This window comes from Erigeron canadensis, chromosome 7 (assembly GCF_010389155.1).
Source record: "Erigeron canadensis isolate Cc75 chromosome 7, C_canadensis_v1, whole genome shotgun sequence".
Lineage (NCBI taxonomy): Eukaryota > Viridiplantae > Streptophyta > Magnoliopsida > Asterales > Asteraceae > Erigeron > Erigeron canadensis.
The window spans coordinates 23,829,996-23,850,054 of NC_057767.1; the positions used below are offsets into that span (position 1 = coordinate 23,829,996).

General features: G+C 32.7%; 1 protein-coding gene across 4 annotated transcripts; it reads left to right on the forward strand.

The window, feature by feature from the left end:
• The first annotated feature begins 5,934 nt into the window (after positions 1-5,934).
• LOC122607203 (pyridoxine/pyridoxamine 5'-phosphate oxidase 1, chloroplastic) lies at positions 5,935-17,477 on the forward strand. Of its 4 annotated transcripts, none has more exons than XM_043780130.1 (15): positions 5,935-6,079; positions 6,976-7,140; positions 7,740-7,778; positions 9,659-9,826; positions 10,217-10,322; positions 10,507-10,670; positions 11,172-11,414; positions 12,606-12,694; positions 13,313-13,363; positions 13,469-13,559; positions 13,928-14,032; positions 14,110-14,180; positions 14,267-14,362; positions 15,264-15,363; positions 17,249-17,477. In XM_043780130.1, the coding sequence occupies exons 1-14, from the start codon at positions 5,951-5,953 to the stop codon at positions 15,325-15,327; spliced, it is 1,581 nt and encodes a 526-aa protein (XP_043636065.1). In that variant the 5' UTR covers positions 5,935-5,950; the 3' UTR covers positions 15,328-15,363; positions 17,249-17,477. The 4 variants fall into 4 exon arrangements, with proteins under 4 accessions (XP_043636065.1, XP_043636064.1, XP_043636066.1 ...); XM_043780129.1 differs by having other exon boundaries at positions 5,986-6,363; XM_043780131.1 differs by lacking the exon at positions 14,267-14,362 and having other exon boundaries at positions 5,986-6,363.
• The last annotated feature ends 2,582 nt before the right edge of the window (positions 17,478-20,059 follow it).

Genomic DNA, 20,059 nt, shown 5'->3' on the forward strand with positions numbered 1-20,059 from the left:
AAAGTTGCACTATTAGTGAAGCACACATGATAAATATAAGTGTTGATAAATTCAATGACATAATTACCTCTATATTATTCTTTAATTAACAACCTTAAAAATAATTTTTCAATCTTCAAAACCTTTACTCTTTTTTGTTTCTTTAAGTTTTGAAGAGTGTCAAACTTATGCAAGATCTACTATTATAGTATAGTAATATCATATAACTATATAAATATCATGAAAATCGTCCAATATCATAATTTTTACATTAATAGATATCAAATATCATAATAGATTAATACTCGTAGCATTTGTCAAATACACGTACGCATTAATAAGTAATGTATATATCGATCATAAAACTGTAAAGTCAAGTTTCACGTTGTATATAATTGTAATCTAAGTTCTAGGATAACAGGATAACTAAGAACAACTTTATAAAATTATAATTATATATAAGCAATAGAACATTTTTCCTATTAATTACTCCATATATAATATATCATTCGATGTATCAATTCAAGCATATCATCTTGATAAAACATATATATCACAAATACCGGTTTGATAAGCCAAGTCAACTTTTTCCATGTTGAAATCGATAAGTAGTTACAACAAGGACATGGATACAAATCCACTTTTAATCCCATTTGTGCTTTGTAAAGAATAGCATATAGGTTTCATGCATATCAAAGAATGGTTTAAAAATTATGCATGCATTGATTACTTTAATGTCGACTTCTAGTATTTTTCTCAAATATAAAATCAAAACTCATAATCGCGATAAGTTGGTAAAAGTGTAAAAATAGTGATCTAACAAAATATTTGTATAAAACGTGCATCTGTATTTGCTTTACTTGAAAGCTTTTGCAAATAATCTCTTAGAAGAACATTACATAGGACTATATATTGTATAAGTTTGCATCATAGTAATACATCAAATAATCATGCATGGATGAATCAATTAATAACTGAATAATTTACCTCAATATTGGGCTAGTAATTAAAAGTAGTCATAGCTTCGTGATTCTATTCAAATTTTAGTTACCCTATGTTTATCGTAACTCAAGATCGTCAAAGCCAAAAACTCTCGATAACAATATAAATTATAAATTAAATATATCAAGGTATCATGCATATTGTGACTTATACTACACCTCGTAAAAGAAATAGTAGTCAAATATAAATCATGCATGCCGTGAATATTCAAAGAGTAGTCGAAGATGTGCCTATATCAATACTTAAACAAATTCAATGAGCAAATATCTGATTGTTTTTATTTACCCTTACTATTTTCATGCATTCCTGATAAATCATCAAACGGGTATATGAGATATAAAGTGGAACGTTTTACCTGAAGCGTATCCAAAATAAAGTCGTTTGATCTCCCACCGGATCTTGGAACTCCGCCGCCATGGGCGAAACAATACAAGCCACATAGCGAAAACGAAACGAACCACTTAAAACGAACTAAAAACTACACCTTCTGCTATAAACATATCTTTAATATAAACAAAATAAATAATTTTTGCTTTTCAAATTGTAAAGATATAATGAAACTATTAATAATGAGATTTAAATCAATAGCCTTCAATGGCAATTGAACAAGTGAAAGAGAAAATTTTTCGAAGCACATTAATTATTTAATAGAATTTAACAATATTGGCCATTGAGAGTCATGTTCGAGAACAACAAAACACTTCTTAAAAAAAATTGTCGGCCAAAATCATAAAACAAACGAGTAACAGTTTTGACCAATAAAAACTTAAAACACAAAACGAATCAATCAGCTACAAGAATCTAAAAGAATAAACAAAACTTTACTTTGACGAATGGAACTTTTTGGAGGTTTAATAAGATTTTTCAGCCGGGAAAAAATAAATTATTTAGGGTTTAGAGCGTGCTGATAATGTGTTGTAAAACTGTAAAACAAAGAACAATAAAGAGACAAGAGATATAGAGAGAATGGAGAATTCTATTCATTAACATTATCAATACAATGTTTATATAGATACAAATAAGTGTCTTCTCTAAGAAACATATCTCGCAATACAATACAAATATCTAGTTACCATATATGGACATCCATCTAATATTTAATCATAATAATAACACAAATTTTTTTTTTATACCCAAGATGAAGTTCAGAACCAAGATGAATAAAATCCATAACCAAGATAAATAAAATCCAGAACCAAGATGAATAAAATTTCCAGAACCATGATGAATACTTAAAAGACTTGAAATCTTTCACCAATTATTATTGTACTTCAAAAATAGAGTTTAGACACATTAATGAATCAAACATTCAAAATAGACAAGTAATACACAACACAATTTTCAAAAGCTTACAATTTATCAAATGTACGTTTCATGACGGGTCATTTACCCATATTGTCAAACAACCCAAACCTTCATTTTGTCACTAAATTCACCATGACCATGATACAAATCTGGAAGTACACAAATTACACATATTTATCAAGTTCCAAATATACCAACTTTTGTATCAAGAGCCATATGAGGTGGGATATCTAAGTGGCTATACCAAAAACACCATACATCCAAGTATGGGCAAACTTTCTATCTTTTTACCAAAAACAACTTCTATCACTTCAAGCTTTGAATCCACAACTATTTCCTTCTTCCGGAACCTCCTATAAGAAAATATGAACAACTAAAATATAAGCAAAGGCTTAGTGAATATACTTGCATACATTTATGAACACGAAGGAGGGCAAAGTACAAGGACTATTACATGTAACCTATGACACCGTCATGCCACATTTACATGCTCACCTTGCACACTAAACGCTATACATGGATCTATATAAGCTAAACAATCATAAACAATCTCAACTATCGGGATTCTTAGGCCCCGGAGGTTCTTAGGCCTCATAACAAATCAACTATCGGGATTCTTAGGCCCCGGAGGTTCTTAGGCCTCATAAACACTATGCCCCAAAATGGGTCTGACGCCAAATCAATTACCACACATGGATATTCAAACTTCAACATAATGTGGTCAATTGACCCAACGTATAGACAAAGGTATGCAAATATACTCACCTCCTCCGCAACTTGAACAATAATGCCAAAACGATAATGCACAAACAAGCTTCAACCTATGATCATAACATACAATGTATAAGCTTATATTCACAACTTGACTAGCTCAACCTAGTCATACTCAATCACTAGCATTTTCTAAACCCAAACCCAACCCATTTGTCATTGAGTTTCTTTTACTTTCAACAATAATACTAGGTAGCTCAATCTACCATCATCATCATTATTTCAAAAACTAGTAAGAACTCAACTTTCTCATAAATCAAAATTATCACAAGAGCTTATAAATTTCTTAGCCAAACTCAACACGTAACTCAATGACAAACTAGGTTATCTAAGGAATTGTAGAAAAATTATCATAATTCAATATCTATCAAAAACCCCCCAAATTGTTCACTCTATGAACCCTAATTTCAAAAGAAAGATGAAAACTAAATTAGGGAAATCAATACCTCAACAAACAATAAGTTAATTCAAGACTTAGGTTAGAAATTCTTCTTCCCCTCTTTCTCCTTGAAAATTCGGTCACCACCACCACTTCCAAACAAACCCTAGCTTTAATTTCTTGAACGAAGATTATTTGGTGGTGATTATTATTATAATTTCTATCCTTTACTTGGAGGAATTGATCTTTGATTTTGAAAGAACAAGAAGAAATTGCATGAGGAAAGGTGAAGAAGAGGAGAATAGGAGTAGTGGAAGAATGAATCACAAAACATGGATGACTGGCACATCCTGGGCTTGCCACGCCCTCTATCAAAATTTGTGGGTATTTTTACCCGCTATCCGCTAAAGTTTCAACTAAATTAACCCTCAATCTAAAAGTAAAATACTAGGAAATTAATTTAATGTCAAAACTATAAAAAAAAGGTTAATTTCTTTACCTTAAAAATTTTGGGATGTTACAATAAAATCTCAATTAATCACCCGAAACCGTGACATTTAAATAAGATAATATCCTGCAGCAAAACTCGAACCTGAGTTTTACATTAAACAACTTTATGAGATTTTTTGTACCGCTCAACACTAAGACTAGTGGGAGCAATGCCTCCTTTAGAATGGGTCACTTGCTGCATCAGAATTGATACCCCTTACAATCCTTAGAGCAAGGCCTCCTCTAAAACCCTTCAAAAAGCTTACAACTTTATTACTAAAAGACAAATGAAGTGTGCATTGATCAAAAGGGGGAAAAAGAGTGACCCGTTGGCAGGGTGGGTATTTTTATGTCCGGAACACCAACCAGAGCAGTGTGAATGGCGTCCCCAAGCCTTGCTCCTCACATTCTAATTGCCCGTTGATTCATTCTTTGTTTTCATCACAGGTATTGGGTTTGACTCTCATGAGTGACAAGTTTATGAGTTTTTTTCATGAATCACCTATAACTGTTTATAGTTTACATCTCGTAATCTAGAGTATGTACATAACTTTATCATTATACGGTGAGGTATTCTCTGATTTCAAATACCGATTAACTGGTTAAAAAAAGACGCAAAGTACCAAACACTTCTAAACTTTTAAAAACTAAAAAAAAAAGGAAATTTTCATATTTACCATTAAAAAGCTTATAAATATCATATTTGCCAAATTAACTTTTAAAATATCGAAAATGCCATTATTAAAAATGAAAAATATCAAAAATATCCAAATGCCTAAATTTAATCAATATTAAACATTAAAACCTTTAATATAAATAACATTAACAATTTACAATTATACCCTCTTTTATTTTAACCCTAATTATACTTTGCAATAATACAAATACAATTTTACTTCAACTTTCATTCATAAACAACAGCAAAAGCCATGATGACGATGGAAGTAAAATGTGTATAAAGATTGAAACTTTGTTCATGGGCTTAAAAATTTACAACAAACCCATAAGAATTAATTGTTGATCACATAGCAAAGATTGAAACTTTCTTCACGTGGATTAAAAATTAACGAGAAACCCGTATAAAAAACTTATTGAAAGCTCATTATAATCAACAAAAAAAAGAGCAGAGCATTCACTTATTTAAACTCAATGTTTTAGAAATTAAACCGCCAGAACATGTCAAAGAAAACAGAGCGTATAGCAAAAGAGCCATCAAAAGATATCAACAATAGCAGAGTATATATCAAATTGCCTATCTATATTGTGGGAAGAAAAAGGCGGAAATGGGAATAAGAGAGTGGAGTACAATAGATCTATTGGTATAGTTTGTAAATGTAATGTAATTAGGGATTAGTAGAAAAGGGTGTAATTGTAAATAAAAAATATTATTTATAACTTTAATAGATTTTAATATTAAATTTAAGATTTTAGGTATTTTTGATATTTTTTATGTTTAATAATGACATTTTTGATATTATGAAATTTAATTAGGCAAATATGATATTTGTAAGGGAAAATTTTATATGACTTTAATTTATAGTAATGCACTCACATCAATTTTTCAAATATTAAATTGTCCCCTATAAATTTTAGGGGGGTGTTTGGTATGATGGAATGGAAAGGGGAAAAGGGACTGGGAAAAACTTCTCCTGTTTGTTTACAATGGAGAAAGGGAATGAGAAAGGAGAAAAAGGAATCAATTCCATTCTTTCCATTCTCTACAAATTATAGATAATGGACAAATTATAGGAGAATGAGTGAAAATGAAAAAAAAATTTTGTTTTTTAAAGATGTTATATGTAATAAATATATTATTATTTAAAAATTTATTATTTTTATATATCTATTTTCTATGGATACCAAACAACAAAATGCATTATCTTTCTCGCTATTTCTTTTCTCTATTATGTTTTGATTCTTCAATGATTCTTTTCTACCAAAAGCGCTTATGGTTTTGTGATTCTTCAATGATTCCTTTCTACCAAAAGCGCTTATGGTTTTGTGAAAGAAACATATCTGGTTTAGATGATCTCTTTTTTAAAAAAAAGAAACGCCATCCACTTGAATTTCCCCTCACCTATTACTCCAATCGCCACCACCTCTCTTCTCGCCGGCCACCCTTTCCTTAGCAGTCACCAGCCGTCCCCATCCCTGGTTAGCTTTCGATTTCAACATCTTTCTATCTTTTTTCTTTTATTGTTATTTTTTTCTTTTGCCTTGCGGGATTACCAACATGGGTCGTCACTGACTCGTCGTTTAACCGACGAGCGACCAGCCTTACAATCAACTTTACACCATCAAAAAGAATGCTAAATTTGTTAACCAAAAACAAAAACAAGACTAGCATGATATTGACACATTCTTGTTCTTTCATCACACATTTACTCTCCCCATCTCCAACTTACATTCCTACTTTTACCCCTTCATCATTTCCCCAGGTATTAAAATCCACACATATATATATATACCCTTTTTGTATTTAAGCAATTTAAGTTGTTAACTTTTGCATTTTTACTTATATACATCCGTGTGTGTGTGTGTGTGTATATATTTTTTTTGATTTATGCAATTTAAGTAGTTATTGTGAATTAAAGTTAGAACCTTTTGCATTTGTACATATATACATACATATGTATATATATACCCTTATTGTGTTTAAGCAATTTAAGTAAAGCAAGTTAGTAATTTCCAACCCCGTCTTCCACGGGTTATGGGTCCCACTACCGTCTTTGACGGTGTATGGGGAGGTTAATATTAAGACAACCTTGTCCCTACCTAAGGTAGAGAGGCTGTTTTCAGGTTATACCTAAGGTAGAAACGGACTCCGACCTTGCAAGGTGTAAGGATCAAACCCTTTACCTCTCTTTCTAGAGGTAGGGTGTTAGCGACTTGATCCAAGCCTTGTTTGTTGTTTAAGCAATTTAAGTAGTTGATGTGAATTAAAGTTAGGATCTTTCACATTTTTACATATATACATATATATATATATATATATAGCTCTTTTGTGTTTTTAAGTAGTGTTTATGAGTTTAAATTTATATTTTTTATAGGGTTTTTCCAGTTCAATATTGAGGTACAGGTTTAAGGGGTATTGTTGTTCTTCAAGAGTGATGGCTAATGTGGGTGACAAAATCTCATACTTGAATCAAAGAGAAGCTGCGGAGGTTGATGAGATTCTTATGGGTCCTCTTGGATTTAGTGTTGATCAGTTGATGGTTAGTTCTTTTTTTTTTCCTTTTTTTTATTATAGTTATTAACAATACTTTATTGCATATTAATCATAGCCCTTAAATCATAGCTGTAAGGGCTATGATTAGCAAATCCTTAATTTTAAAGATTTTGATTATGGTTGTGAAAGATTGGGGGGTGGGGGATGTTTGATAGTGTTTGGGTATAGTTATTATGCAATTAAAAGAGAAAAATTTGCACTTCCTTGTAACAATCAATCAAAATTTGCTACATAGGACCATCAAAATTGATTGATATGATTTGAAGCTTGCAGAGAATACCCGAAAATTATAAGCACCATGTTTCATAAGGGAGGATGGTTGAATTTTGATTCTTTAGTCACGTGATCACTTTTAAAGTGCATATCCAAAATTCCAAACACATTTACTCTGATGTGGACTGTTCACTCTTGGTTACATGGTTTAGTGATTTATTGAGTTTTCTGTAAAGGGTGCTTTTTTTAATTATTAATGCCTTATGAGCTTCTGATATTTAATCTGTAGGCTTTTAAGGGTGACAACTGACATTAATTATGGTTGCAATGAGGACTATTGTATTAACATCTTTGTTTGTGTCATAATTGTAGGAATTGGCTGGGTTGAGCGTTGCTACAGCAATTGCAGAGGTGAGTTGTGTGGTTTTTGTGCAATAGATTTTAGCCCATGTTTAAAACTTCAAGTGTGTGTCTTTTTATTTTTGTCCAAAAAGAAATGATATGTCATATTTAATCTTGTTTATATGATTGAATGAGTACTGAAGAAATAATGCTGGAAAAAGGTGGAATGTTAGTTCATTTGTTTATGGCAAAGTAGACATATAATAATTGATAATTGTAGCTACATGCAAAGCTCCAGAAATGAAAATGTGCATTGTTTTTCGATCAATTAAGAATACACGAGTCTATCTTGAGGCAATGAGCGAGGGATAAGAAAATTAGTGAATCTTTAACTTTTGTCTGTTTATTTATATATCATGTTTACTGCTTAGCTGTCTTGTTATGCTAATATTTAACTTTTTGATTACTTGATTAAACATTAATAGATGCTTTAGACTGGATTCCACTTGCTAAGTCCCAGTGTTTCTTTCTTCAAAACTTTGGACTGGATAAGTTGAATTTTTGTCTATTGATGTATATTTTACTTTTACTGCTAAGCTGTGTAGTTATGCTAGTACTTAACTTTTTGATTACTTGATTAGAATTGAATAAATACTTTCGACTGAATTCAACTTGGCAAAGCCAGTGTTTCTGTAAATAAAATTTTATCGCTATTAATCCTCAACTATCAGCCTGAAAGTCAGGACATTTATGGCGAAATTTATGTGGTTTAGTGAACAGGGTAAACTGAGAGGATCCTGTTCCAGTCTATCTGGGGATGGTGGAGGCTCTGGCCCAATGTGTGCGGCCTAACCGGTATTCCCGTGGCCGTTTCCCTAGGTATCCCAAGATGTTTACCCTTTGAGGTTCGAACCTGGGACTCATTTAAGACCTTCAGAACGCCTTACCACCTGACCAACTTGGAGGTGGTTATGTGGTATAGTGAACATTTGCTTGATATGTAATGAAGAGAGGATATCTCTAACATATTTTATGATTGTGGCTCATGGTCGTTGAAGGTTATATCATATCTTGAGAGGGGTAAGTCTTTACTCTTCAGTATTAATAGGAGTCAAGGTTGATTTTCATAGACCCAATGGTCAATCTTTGGGGGATGTTTTGATATCTTGGAGAAGTCAATTATGCTTACTAGTAGAAGTAATTAGTTTTGTAGCTTTTTGCAATTACGTTTGTGATTTTTCGATGATTGAACATTAAAGTAATTGTATTTAGGTAAACAGGTAAGAAGTTGATAGCGGATACCTAGTTATTAGGTGTAAAATCATTAGTTTTTGTCGAGTGATATTTAGGATTTGGACTAAAATCGGCTGGCTCGGATTTACTTGTCCATTCTTTTTGAAATTTAGAATTAACAAATCTAATGATGAAAGCTATGCTATTAAGGAATAAACTGATTAATTCAACAATCTAGGAGGTTTTAAACATTTAAGACTTTGAGTACACTTGGTCAGCTTTTGACCAAATGGAACTGTTTCATTCTTAGCGAAGATTTAAATTTCACACATTTGTCCAGTTGCAGATAAAATGTGACCTGAACTGGCTGATATATAGGTATGTGGTTAAGCACAAGTGTTAACAATAATTGTAGTATAGTGAAAAGTATCTGTGAGATCAATAAGGCTTAATTACAAAAATATACGTAATATAATTTCTTTCTGCTGGAGCGTATGGGATTGATGAATCCAGGTACATAATCCAATAAAGTATTACCGCTTTAGCTGATATTACATAGTGACTAGTGCTGTAAATAATCTATCCATGATAACCTGATCAACTGTAAATCTTGTTGTACGTATCCATATTGTAAATTGTTCTCTTTTGGATAATTTAGAGGCATGTTCATGCTGATTGCACCTGTGCTTCTCTCTTCCCCATTAACTTTTTTACAGGTATACAATGTGAAAGATTATAACCGTATATTGGCTATATGTGGCCCGGGAAACAATGGTGGCGACGGTCTTGTAGCTGCTCGTCATTTGCATCACTTTGGATACACACCATACATTTGTTATCCAAAACGTACTGCAAAGCCTCTTTATACAGGTCTGGTGACTCAGGTAGACATGGAAGTGGAACCTCTATGAGATAAATGTTGACAATTTCAACTCACTTCTAAATGGGTTTATTTGGGTTGTGTTCAATTTCAAACATGTCAAATGAGTTAAAAATGATGTACAAAGCCAGACATAACTGCTTAGAACGGGTGAAATGGGGTGAAGTTGTGTTATACTTCTATTTCATACAAAAGTTTAAATTTTTTCTATTTCATACATGAGTTATTGTAGTTTTCATTTTGTTTCAAAAGTTTTTATTAGCAATAGCTGTCTGCAGTTCAACCTGCTCTGTTTCAACCCTTGTTGAATTGAGTTTTTCAACCCAGCCTACTCTCTTTTCACCTTTACGAATGATGCATTTATCTGTTTCGTCTGAAATGTTTATTCGTGCAGCTTGAATCATTGGGTATCACTTTTTTGTCCCCGGATGACCTGCCTATGAACTTGTCGGAGGACTATAATATTCTTGTTGATGCCATGTTTGGCTTTTCATTCCATGGTAAATTATTGTCTTGCACCTAAATGTGTGTCTTTACTTGTAGCTCATCTTTTCTTGTGTGAAAATGCATAGGTTCATGTTTAACTAGAAAGGTCAATTTAACCCCTCAATGGATAGTAAGTAATTGGAGTATGAATTGATCTCAAATAACCTTGTGTCATGTTGCAATAATCAACACTTTCAGGTACACCAAGGCCACCATTTGATGATTTGATTCAACGCCTGGTGAATCTTAAAAGTTATGAAGTAAATCAAAAGACAGCTGTTATCGCCTCTATAGATATTCCATCTGGGTGGCATGTAGAAGAGGGAGATGTTAATGGTGATGGAATCAAACCAGACATGTTGGTATGTGTATTTAAAAAAATGGGTTATTGGCTAAAATGGTAGAGCAATTGCCTACAGACGTTGATAGATTTTTTCTTTGATTTTACGTGTCCCTGAAGGAGAAAATTCAACCCAGTTAAGAGCAGGTTGAAATGAGATGTGTATCTGTATGGGTCAAATGGTTAAATAGTTAATATATAAACACTAAGTTTATAAAGATACATTTCACACGGGCGTGTCTGAAGGGTTGAAGTAATTATCCTAAGTCACTAAGTGTATTTTCCATTCATACCACCTCCTATTAAGCATATTATATTCATGTGAAAAATGTACAAAGAAGTTTTTTGTAATCATACTATCGTACACATATTATATTCATGTGAAATATGTACAAAGAAGTATTTTGGATCGACCCAAGCCAGTTTAACCTGTATCAAAAAAATAGTTGTTACCCAACACGCTCGACCCACCGATCTTGCCACTTATGCAGGCATTTTTAAATGAAATCTTTGTATATTACAGGTTTCTTTAACTGCTCCTAAACTGTGTGCGAAGAAGTTTCAAGGTTTCCATCATTTTTTAGGTGGGAGGTTTGTTCCACCTTCCATTGTAGATAAGTTTAGGCTTAATCTTCCGCCATATCCTGGAACCTCCATGTGTGTTCGAATCGGGAAGGCTCCACAAGTTGACATTTCATCAATGAGAGAGAATTATATTTCTCCAGAGTTCAAGGAGGAAGATGTGGAGGCCAACCCCTTTGTTCAGGTATGACCTATGTGGCTATGCAAAGTATGTAAGAAGTGAATGTCTGCTGCTTCTACCAATAATTTAGCTTATGAGGGTGTTTCGATGTCCGTCAGTAAGTGATTATTGCAATTTCATGTTGCAATGTCATGCTGCAATCTTCAGTTGTGTGTGTTTTACTGAATGTGATTGTGTCTTTTGGTTATTTAGGGTCGTGTGATACTTATGAATGGCTTGAGTCAGGGTATATTCTAATTCTAACTGTTCAAATATGATATACTTGCCTTGGTCAAATGCATCAAAAGAGTCGAAAGTAGGACATATTAGTTTATGCTCAAAACTTCCTAAATTTGGAAAATGATAATTTTTTTAATTGTTGACATTCAATAGCTAAATATTATACTTATTATATATTTTGGAAAAAAAAAGTGTTCTGCATCAACCTGATCCGACATGTACTCGGATTAATTAATTTTGATTATGTTGAAAACTCGCATCTAGATAGCCCCTGCATGCCTGGAAGTTCAGTTGTGCTTTCATATTGCGTAACTAGGTCAGTAACCATCTGAATGGTACACAATCAACTTTGTTTGAATCAAGGATGCCAATCTTCCAGTTTTCATTGAGAAATTTTGGTGTCATCATCTGTTATTTTAGTACAAACGCAGCTACATAACCAATGAACCTTTTATTTTCTACAATCGTGTCCATTAATCGATCAGCTAGAGATTGCAACATTCATTCATTTACTTCTAGATACATAGAATTGGGTTATGTTTTTATCTAAACCGGTCAAATAAAATTTGGTCAAAATTGAAACAGGTTAAAGGGATTGGACAAGTCAAATGTGTTGAAAACTTGCCAGATGTGTATTTCTTAAGGCATATAGCCTTTTACATCACTGTATTCAAACATTTATATTCTTAATGTAACAATGTTTGTAATTATGTTCGACACGTTGACTATGTATAATAAATAGAAAAGGACAAAAGTCATGAAGGCCAGCAATGGCTACTATCATTCAGATAGGCCTCTCAGTCTATCACTTAAATGGTCTAAATGTGTTTAAATGAGTATTTTTTTATAAAAAAACAAATATAAAAGGACAAAAGTCATGAAGGCCAACGATGACTACTACCATTTGGATTGGCCTATCAGTCTATCACTTAAATGGTCTAAATGTGTTTAAATTAGTATTTGTTTTTTAAACAGTTCCAGAAATGGTTCGATGATGCAATGGCTGCTAGCTTAAAGGAGCCAAATGCTATGGCATTGTGTACTGCTGGCAAAGATGGCAAGCCGTAAGTATTATTTTAATTATGATTGCATATACAAATTCATATACTGACTAGGTTACTGTTGCAAGTTATATCATGTAATCTGTAAGTGTACTTTTGGTCAATGGCTTGCTGGGTTTTAGATGTATCATCATTGTATGAAATATCTGAGTTAGAACTAGGAACTCATGGCTTTCTTGATCTTCACAATTAATATAGAATGTTCCGCATATAATCTCAGACCATGTTTTTTTTGGATATTCTACTTTTGTATTCATCTTTTAAATGGTGAGCGTGTTTCACTTACTGCCTTTCTTGAAACTGAAAACATTCAAAAGCAAATCAAGTGTGTCTCACTCAGCAACTCGGAAACATTCAAACGGTAAAAGCGTCTTTACAAAATCTGTATATTTATTCTGTTTGATTTTGTTTTAATATCACACTTTGACTAGTTAAGCATGGGTATGATACATGATCAGATCGTAGGCATCCATTCTTCAGTGTTCTATGTTATAGTAATTCTTAAAGGATAGTATTGTGACATTTTACTTGCATAGTGTAATTAAAATGTATATTATATGTCATATAGTAAGATACATTTATAGGACTTGTTATCAACATTAATATTTGCGACCTATGCAGCTCTTCACGAATGGTATTGCTGAAAGGATTTGACAAAGACGGTTTTGTCTGGTTAGTGGCCTTCTTTGGTAATACATGCATCAACATTTAATACACATTAGAACAGTATGTGCTTTCTTTCTAGGTATAATATTGGCCACTATAATGCCTATTCAGGTACACAAATTATGGTAGCCGGAAAGCCAAGGATTTAGCTGAGAATGCTAATGCATCACTTCTATTTTATTGGGATGGGCTGAATCGCCAGGTGAACCTGAATTTATTATCTGGTACTACATTTGTGTAAAGAACATGCTATATGATTTACTGGAGTTTGCATTTCGACCTATTTATATTTGAATGAGTTGATTAGGGTTCTGTTTATTTTAAATGGGTCAAATAAAATAACTTAATTAATAGAGGAACATGTCGAATGTGTTGCACAAAGGATCAAAACCAACTGTAATAATACAGTATTGTTTATTTGTAAAAAGGAACAACAAAGGAAGGGTTTTGCAATTTTAATCCGTGCTAAAAGACCTGTTCCAATCTGAAAGCCGACTCGCCTGACCTGTCCATCATGCCATATCTACTGTTAACGATAATCCCTTAATCAGTCATATTCTTCATTGGCAGGTGCGAATAGAAGGTTCTGTGCAGAAGGTTTCAGAAGAGGAATCCGAGAATTACTTTCACAGTCGCCCTAGAGGAAGTCAGATTGGAGCAATGGCCAGTAAACAGGTTTTTGTTGCGTTATATTCTGTGTCTGCATATCTTATTATATGATTCGTATTTTTTATATTCCTTTGTTATTTCAGAGTACTGTAATTCCAGGACGTGATTATCTCCACCAAGAATATAAAGATTTGGAAGCAAAGTTCTCTGATGGGTCAGTGATCCATATATTTCAGTTTTATTAGTTGTAAAACTCACAGCTTATGTTTAGTTAGTGAACCATTTTTTTTTTCACCACAGAGGTCCAATACCTAAACCGCAATATTGGGGTGGTTACAGACTTAAACCAAATTTTTTTGAGTTTTGGCAAGGACAGACGTCACGGTTGCATGATAGGTACTATTCAAATCTATTTTTATGCAAAACTTCACTTGACTGTGACTCTGTGAGGAAGAGTTTTTTAAGATGTAATTTACCCTGTACCAATTTATTGTGTCAGCCTTCGGTTATGGTAGACTATTGTTCTTAAGATGATTTGAAAAAAAAACACACTACATTTTGCAAGAATCACATGCGGGTTCATTTTGGTAATGTGGATGCATAAACAAGTCATTGTACTTGGGGATTTGTTTCAAATAAGAAGCTAAGCATGATCTTCTGCAAAGTTTAGCATGACTTTTGCAAATGTTAGATAACAGAGATGGAAAATTGAGTTTGGTATGACAAAAGATTCCAATCTAATTCACTTTTATTCTACACAGATAGTATTCTTTGTTTCCCATGTTATCTATAAAACTGGCCATTATATTGCTTTCTAAGGGTAAGATGGCTAAAGAAAATTTAGTAAAGGACAAAATAATGTAACTCTAAATCAATGATGGTTAGGTCCAAGGCCCAGTGCTAAATTTTATACACCACAAGGTTTTGGGCCTGGTACTGTTTGATTACTCAGTCCTGGTCCTAGTCTGTTCCCGTCCTAACTGGAGCTGGTCTCTAAACTGGCCTTGTCCCTGGCCCAGTCCTATCCAGGCTTCAGTAAAATATGTTGGCTCAGTCAGTTTGTGGTTTTGGCCATTCCTGAATCTTTGTTAATGAATTACATGAAACGTTCTCGAAAATTATGTGAGAGACTATGCTGTTTGACTTGATTATACAAAAAGTTAAATATTTTTGTGAAGAAACAAGTGTATTTGTGGCTAAGCATAGAAAAGGATAATCACGCATGGCTTGTCATGATTCTGAAATTTTGGTATGACATTACTATTTGATAATGTGATAATTTTCATATGTTTTTCAGGTTATGTTATTCTCAAGAAGTCGTTGGCACTAGTGTGTGGAAAATCATACGCTTGGCTCCATGACTAGCATCCCCTTCATCCTCGTTGTGATATACCCAAGTACGCCATTCTCCGTTGCTTACTGGCCATCTTCTGATTCCTTTTCTACATGCATCGTGCACGTGCTCTTTATTATTCAGAATCTCATGTGGCTGGCTTATGTAGATTGTTTCTGAAGTATAAATTATAATTTGAAAATAAACATAAAAAGTACATAGGTGAATAATGCACCTAGAATTTGAATTTTATTTACCTTGAATATAGTCTTGAATTAGCGGAGACTTAAATGTCAAATTTAACCCAATTTATGGGTAAATGGGTCAACCTGGTAAAGTGGAAACAGATCTGAAGTCACTTAAAGTGATTAATAATGTATAGAACTTCAACATCGGTTTGACAAATAAATCAGATATTTAAAATATTACAATAGTTTTTCTGATCGTATTCAACTCATTAAATTTTAAAATTATTCAGAAAATTGGACGATACAAGTGTTTGCAGGTCAGATCAATCTGACCTGACCCATTGCAAAAACAGAAAATGACCCATTTTATCCTGCACTTAAGTCTGTTACCCGACCATCTATTTGCCACCTCTATTGACAATCTGTAAATAAAGATGCAATCACGTCAAACAAGCATCCCACATTAACATATTTAAATACTAAGCCCCATTTCTTTCTCATCAACAATAATAACCAACATCAATAATTGGCAAACCCAAACATCAAGTGTGAAGTTTTAGTGTTTAAGTTCCTTGACATTTTGCTGTTTCAAAAGAAACCCTTATTTTATATGTGTGATAAAGAAAAAGTTAGCTTTATTTCATGTCAAATAGGTGGAAAAACAGCCTAAAGATTTGGAGGTTTATGTTAGGGACGGTCCCTTTATCTAATATATTACGTGCATGTAGAAACATGGATCCTGACCAAACTAGGGTCCACCCATGAGAGCAGCTTAACATTTCTTTTCATAACTTTTCTTTTGTTTGTTTTTGACTACTTGAGCCTACATTATGTCTCCAATACTTTTGTTTGAAAGGAAGATAACATAATCATTTAACATCAAAGGTTGGGGATAAGTTTCTTTTATGAAGGATTAGCAAGTAGTACCGGAAATTTATAGAACCCCGATAATCCAAATCAGAAAATACTGCACTGAAGAGAACATGGAAAATGATGGAATAGTTTCTGTAGGATTCTGGGTCTATTTATACCTTAGCGAATAAGTTTGAAAAGTTTGCTTACAGTTCTGCCGAGGACCACGTCTAACTGATCCTACGTAGATGTCCCCTTTTACAGCTGAAAGTAATATTCTTTTACATGGATATTGTCCAAATTTTGTTTGATATTTGATATTCTTGTGAATGCGTACCAAATATGTGACGTCTGGCTTGGCATATTAAGCCGAAAGTATTTGATCTGTTATCAAGTATCTAAAGTACTCTCAATAATAACAAATAAGTTACTCATAGACTGAATTCGACAATGTTAACATTCTACTGTTATAGCATACAAAGAGCAAACTTTGGTTGGAACTTTGTGATAAAATAATTGCATGCTAGCAATTGTCTTCCCTACCATCACTTCTCTCATATTTCATCAAATTATTGACTTTTAAAGCCATTGTAGTTGGCTTTTTGTTCCTTACAACTATCAATCTTTCTAAAATGTCAAAAGTTACACTACGGTTTCATAGATGAGCATCTTATTAATCAGTAAAATTCTAAGCACCATCATTTTCTGCATTCGTATATGCAGAGTCAATTTTAAGTCGATTATTGTTGCAAACTTAGTTGAAATGAGCCAAGCTCGAGCTTATCTTGGCTTGGTTACACCCCCATAAGAACAAGGATTCATTTATCTTCTTTTTTTTTTTCTAAGAAGTTGAATTATACAATTATACAAGTGCATTTACTAATCTTTGGCTCATCTTTGATTTTGTAGAATCTGCTCGTACACTGCAAAGCCCTTCAGTTTGTAGAAAAGAATTCATGTACATGTCCAAATTAAAACTATTATTATTATCAAATCCACTTCAACTTCTTGGTGTTCTTTTGTACTAGGATGTGGTTTAGAGTTCTAAATCCTAATAGATTACTGTATAATGTTTAACTTGTTAATGCGTTCATAATTTTACTACACAAATCTTGAATGCATATCTTTATTTTACATATGGTTGATGTCCTATCATATCTTTTTTTAGTATTTGTCAATCACATCCAAATCTGAATTCACACTTGGTATTTTAGATTGCTTAATGTAGGTTAAAATGCCATCAACATTTGGAGAATTTAGATGTAGGAATAAATTAGAATAGAAATTTGCTGTTAAAAAAAGTTTAAAATGTCATTTATTGCAAACTAAAAAGAGGTAATTTAAAATTTTTTGTAAAGTTTGTCTTATTTAGATGACTTTGATGTTACTGTTTAATAGTTAATGTACTAAGTGGAAGACGGCATTGGGAGTTACTTTACTTTTTACTTTACTTTTTGTACTAAGTAAGTTCATGACAATGGTCAAAAATATTAGTGGTCAGATATTATAAAATAAATAAATAGGTAGGAATCCTTTGTTTCCATGTAAATTTTGGTACCCGTATAAATTTTTGTCTAATAACTCACCATTTTTACGTATGGATCACGTACAAGATGTAGTTTCTCTAATTGTATTTGGCAAGGTTTGAATATGTTCAAGCCCAACATTCTGTCGATTTGACTTCTTCCAAATTTTCTTTAATGATTCTATGTTTCATATCCCCATTGTTACTATTTGTAGATTCGATTTTTTAAATCTTTGTTGTATTGTATCATTGACTTTTAGTGGAATTCTTTAAAGTTTGATTACGCCAAGGATTAAGGTGATGAATAATTTAGTCAATTTGTAGAAACATTACCATTTAGTAGTTGTGTGACACATCTATGAAATGGGTCACGTTCATCACCTTGACATTCTTTCATTTGTGTGGAATAGTACTGTATCGGCCACCTTTTGTCACAAGTCACTTGTTACATGGCTATTCATGAAAAGTGAGGGCAACTATAAAAGGTGTATTCTATTTAAATGTAACTATTGATTGTAAAAGAGAATATGACATTGACTTCATTTATAAATCTATATCATCGTTGCTAAAGTTAGAATAAGAGCTTATGAGTTGTAAACACTTGTAATTGTAGTTTATCTATACTTCTATATAAAAATTATAACCCCCATGTTGACCATGTTGAAAGTTTATAAAAATGGGTCATGCGAATTGACCAAAATACCCTTAATGAATTAAATCACCATCCACTCTTAATATTAAATTACATCATTAGTCCATTATATTATAAAATTTCTTTACTAACCCATCTATCTATACTTCTATACTTCTATAGTACTATATAAAAATTATAACCCCCATGTTGAAAGTTTACAAAAATGGTACATGCGAATTGACCAAAATACCCTTAATGAATTAAATCACCATCAACTCTTAATATTAAATTACATCATTAGTCCATTATATTATAAAATTTCTTTACTAACCCATCTATACTATTATATAAAAATTATAATCCCATGTTGAAAGTTTATAAAAATAGGACATGCGAATTGATCAAAATATTCTTAATGAATTAAATCACCATCAACTCTTAATATTAAATTACATCATTAGTCCATTATATAATAAAAATTTTTTACTAACCCATTTAAATCAAATACCTTTACCTACACCAATAGATGTCGCCACCACCGTCATCGTCGGCTCGCTGCCGCATTGCACGGATACCATGCTCGTCTAAAACAAAATGTTAAAGGGTATAGCGTATCCGATTGTGATTGTTTAACGGAAGTACTACAAAAAAAAAAAAAAATTTGAAGATACATGACCAGTATTTGGGATTTCGTAGCGGTCATAATGAACAAGAGTAGAGCCAAATTTTTGATATCTTTTGAACGTCAAGTTAGTTATTAGATGGCTCGAGAATCTACAGTGACATACAAACAAACAATATGTAGATCGTGATCCATGCTCCACGCCCTACACTCATTACCGTGCCCAAGGGATACCCTCGAGGTTACCGGGTGGGAAAACCCTTGAGTGAGGCTAGGGAATTGAAATTCGATCCCTGGTCTACAAGTTAGTATCCCTCCTCCAAAACCCCCAAAGAAGGCCCCAAGGGACCATTTGATCTAACACCAATCATATAGATATGGAAAATACTATTTTATCCGTATCTAGTCCATTGCCAGTATTTTCACAAAGATTTTTTCCTTAGTCATATTATTATGATCAGTAGGTTGAGATTTCAAATCTTAGATTGGAAATTGACATTTGACATTAACGTAAGGTAAAGCATGCTAAGAGATTGTTGTAAAGATCTTCAGAAATCACAATATTCTTCCATTTGTCAAAATTAGGTTTGTGTTTTTGTATGTATTATCTGAATTTGGTGCCCAAAAGTCAAATGCCAAACCTTAAATTGTCATTTTACTAGCTAACCCGGCCATCTTTTCATTGTGACAAAAATAGTTATCAACTTTTAAACTTCATCTTCCCACATATTTTGTCGTATGTTTGAGTTTAATTGATTAAGCAACAAGATAATAGACATAATGGACATCTATGCATGTCATATTGAAATAGATAAGATTTTCAAACTTTTGTTGGTTTTTTGTTATTTGAAGAGAAACAAACTAGACAACTTCAGGTCATATTAAAAAGACATCTTTGTGTAATTTAGATTATCTAAACCAATCCATGTTAAAAACTAG

Excerpts from the sequence above, each read along its gene's own strand:
- LOC122607203 (XM_043780129.1), top strand. The coding sequence starts at position 6,232 with ATGCTAAATTTGTTAACCAAAAACAAAAACAAGACTAGCATGATATTG. Across the intron at positions 13,364-13,468 it reads GACAAAGACGGTTTTGTCTG|GTACACAAATTATGGTAGCC; the intron begins GTTAGTGGCCTT and ends ATGCCTATTCAG. Across the intron at positions 14,363-15,263 it reads ACGTCACGGTTGCATGATAG|GTTATGTTATTCTCAAGAAG; the intron begins GTACTATTCAAA and ends TATGTTTTTCAG.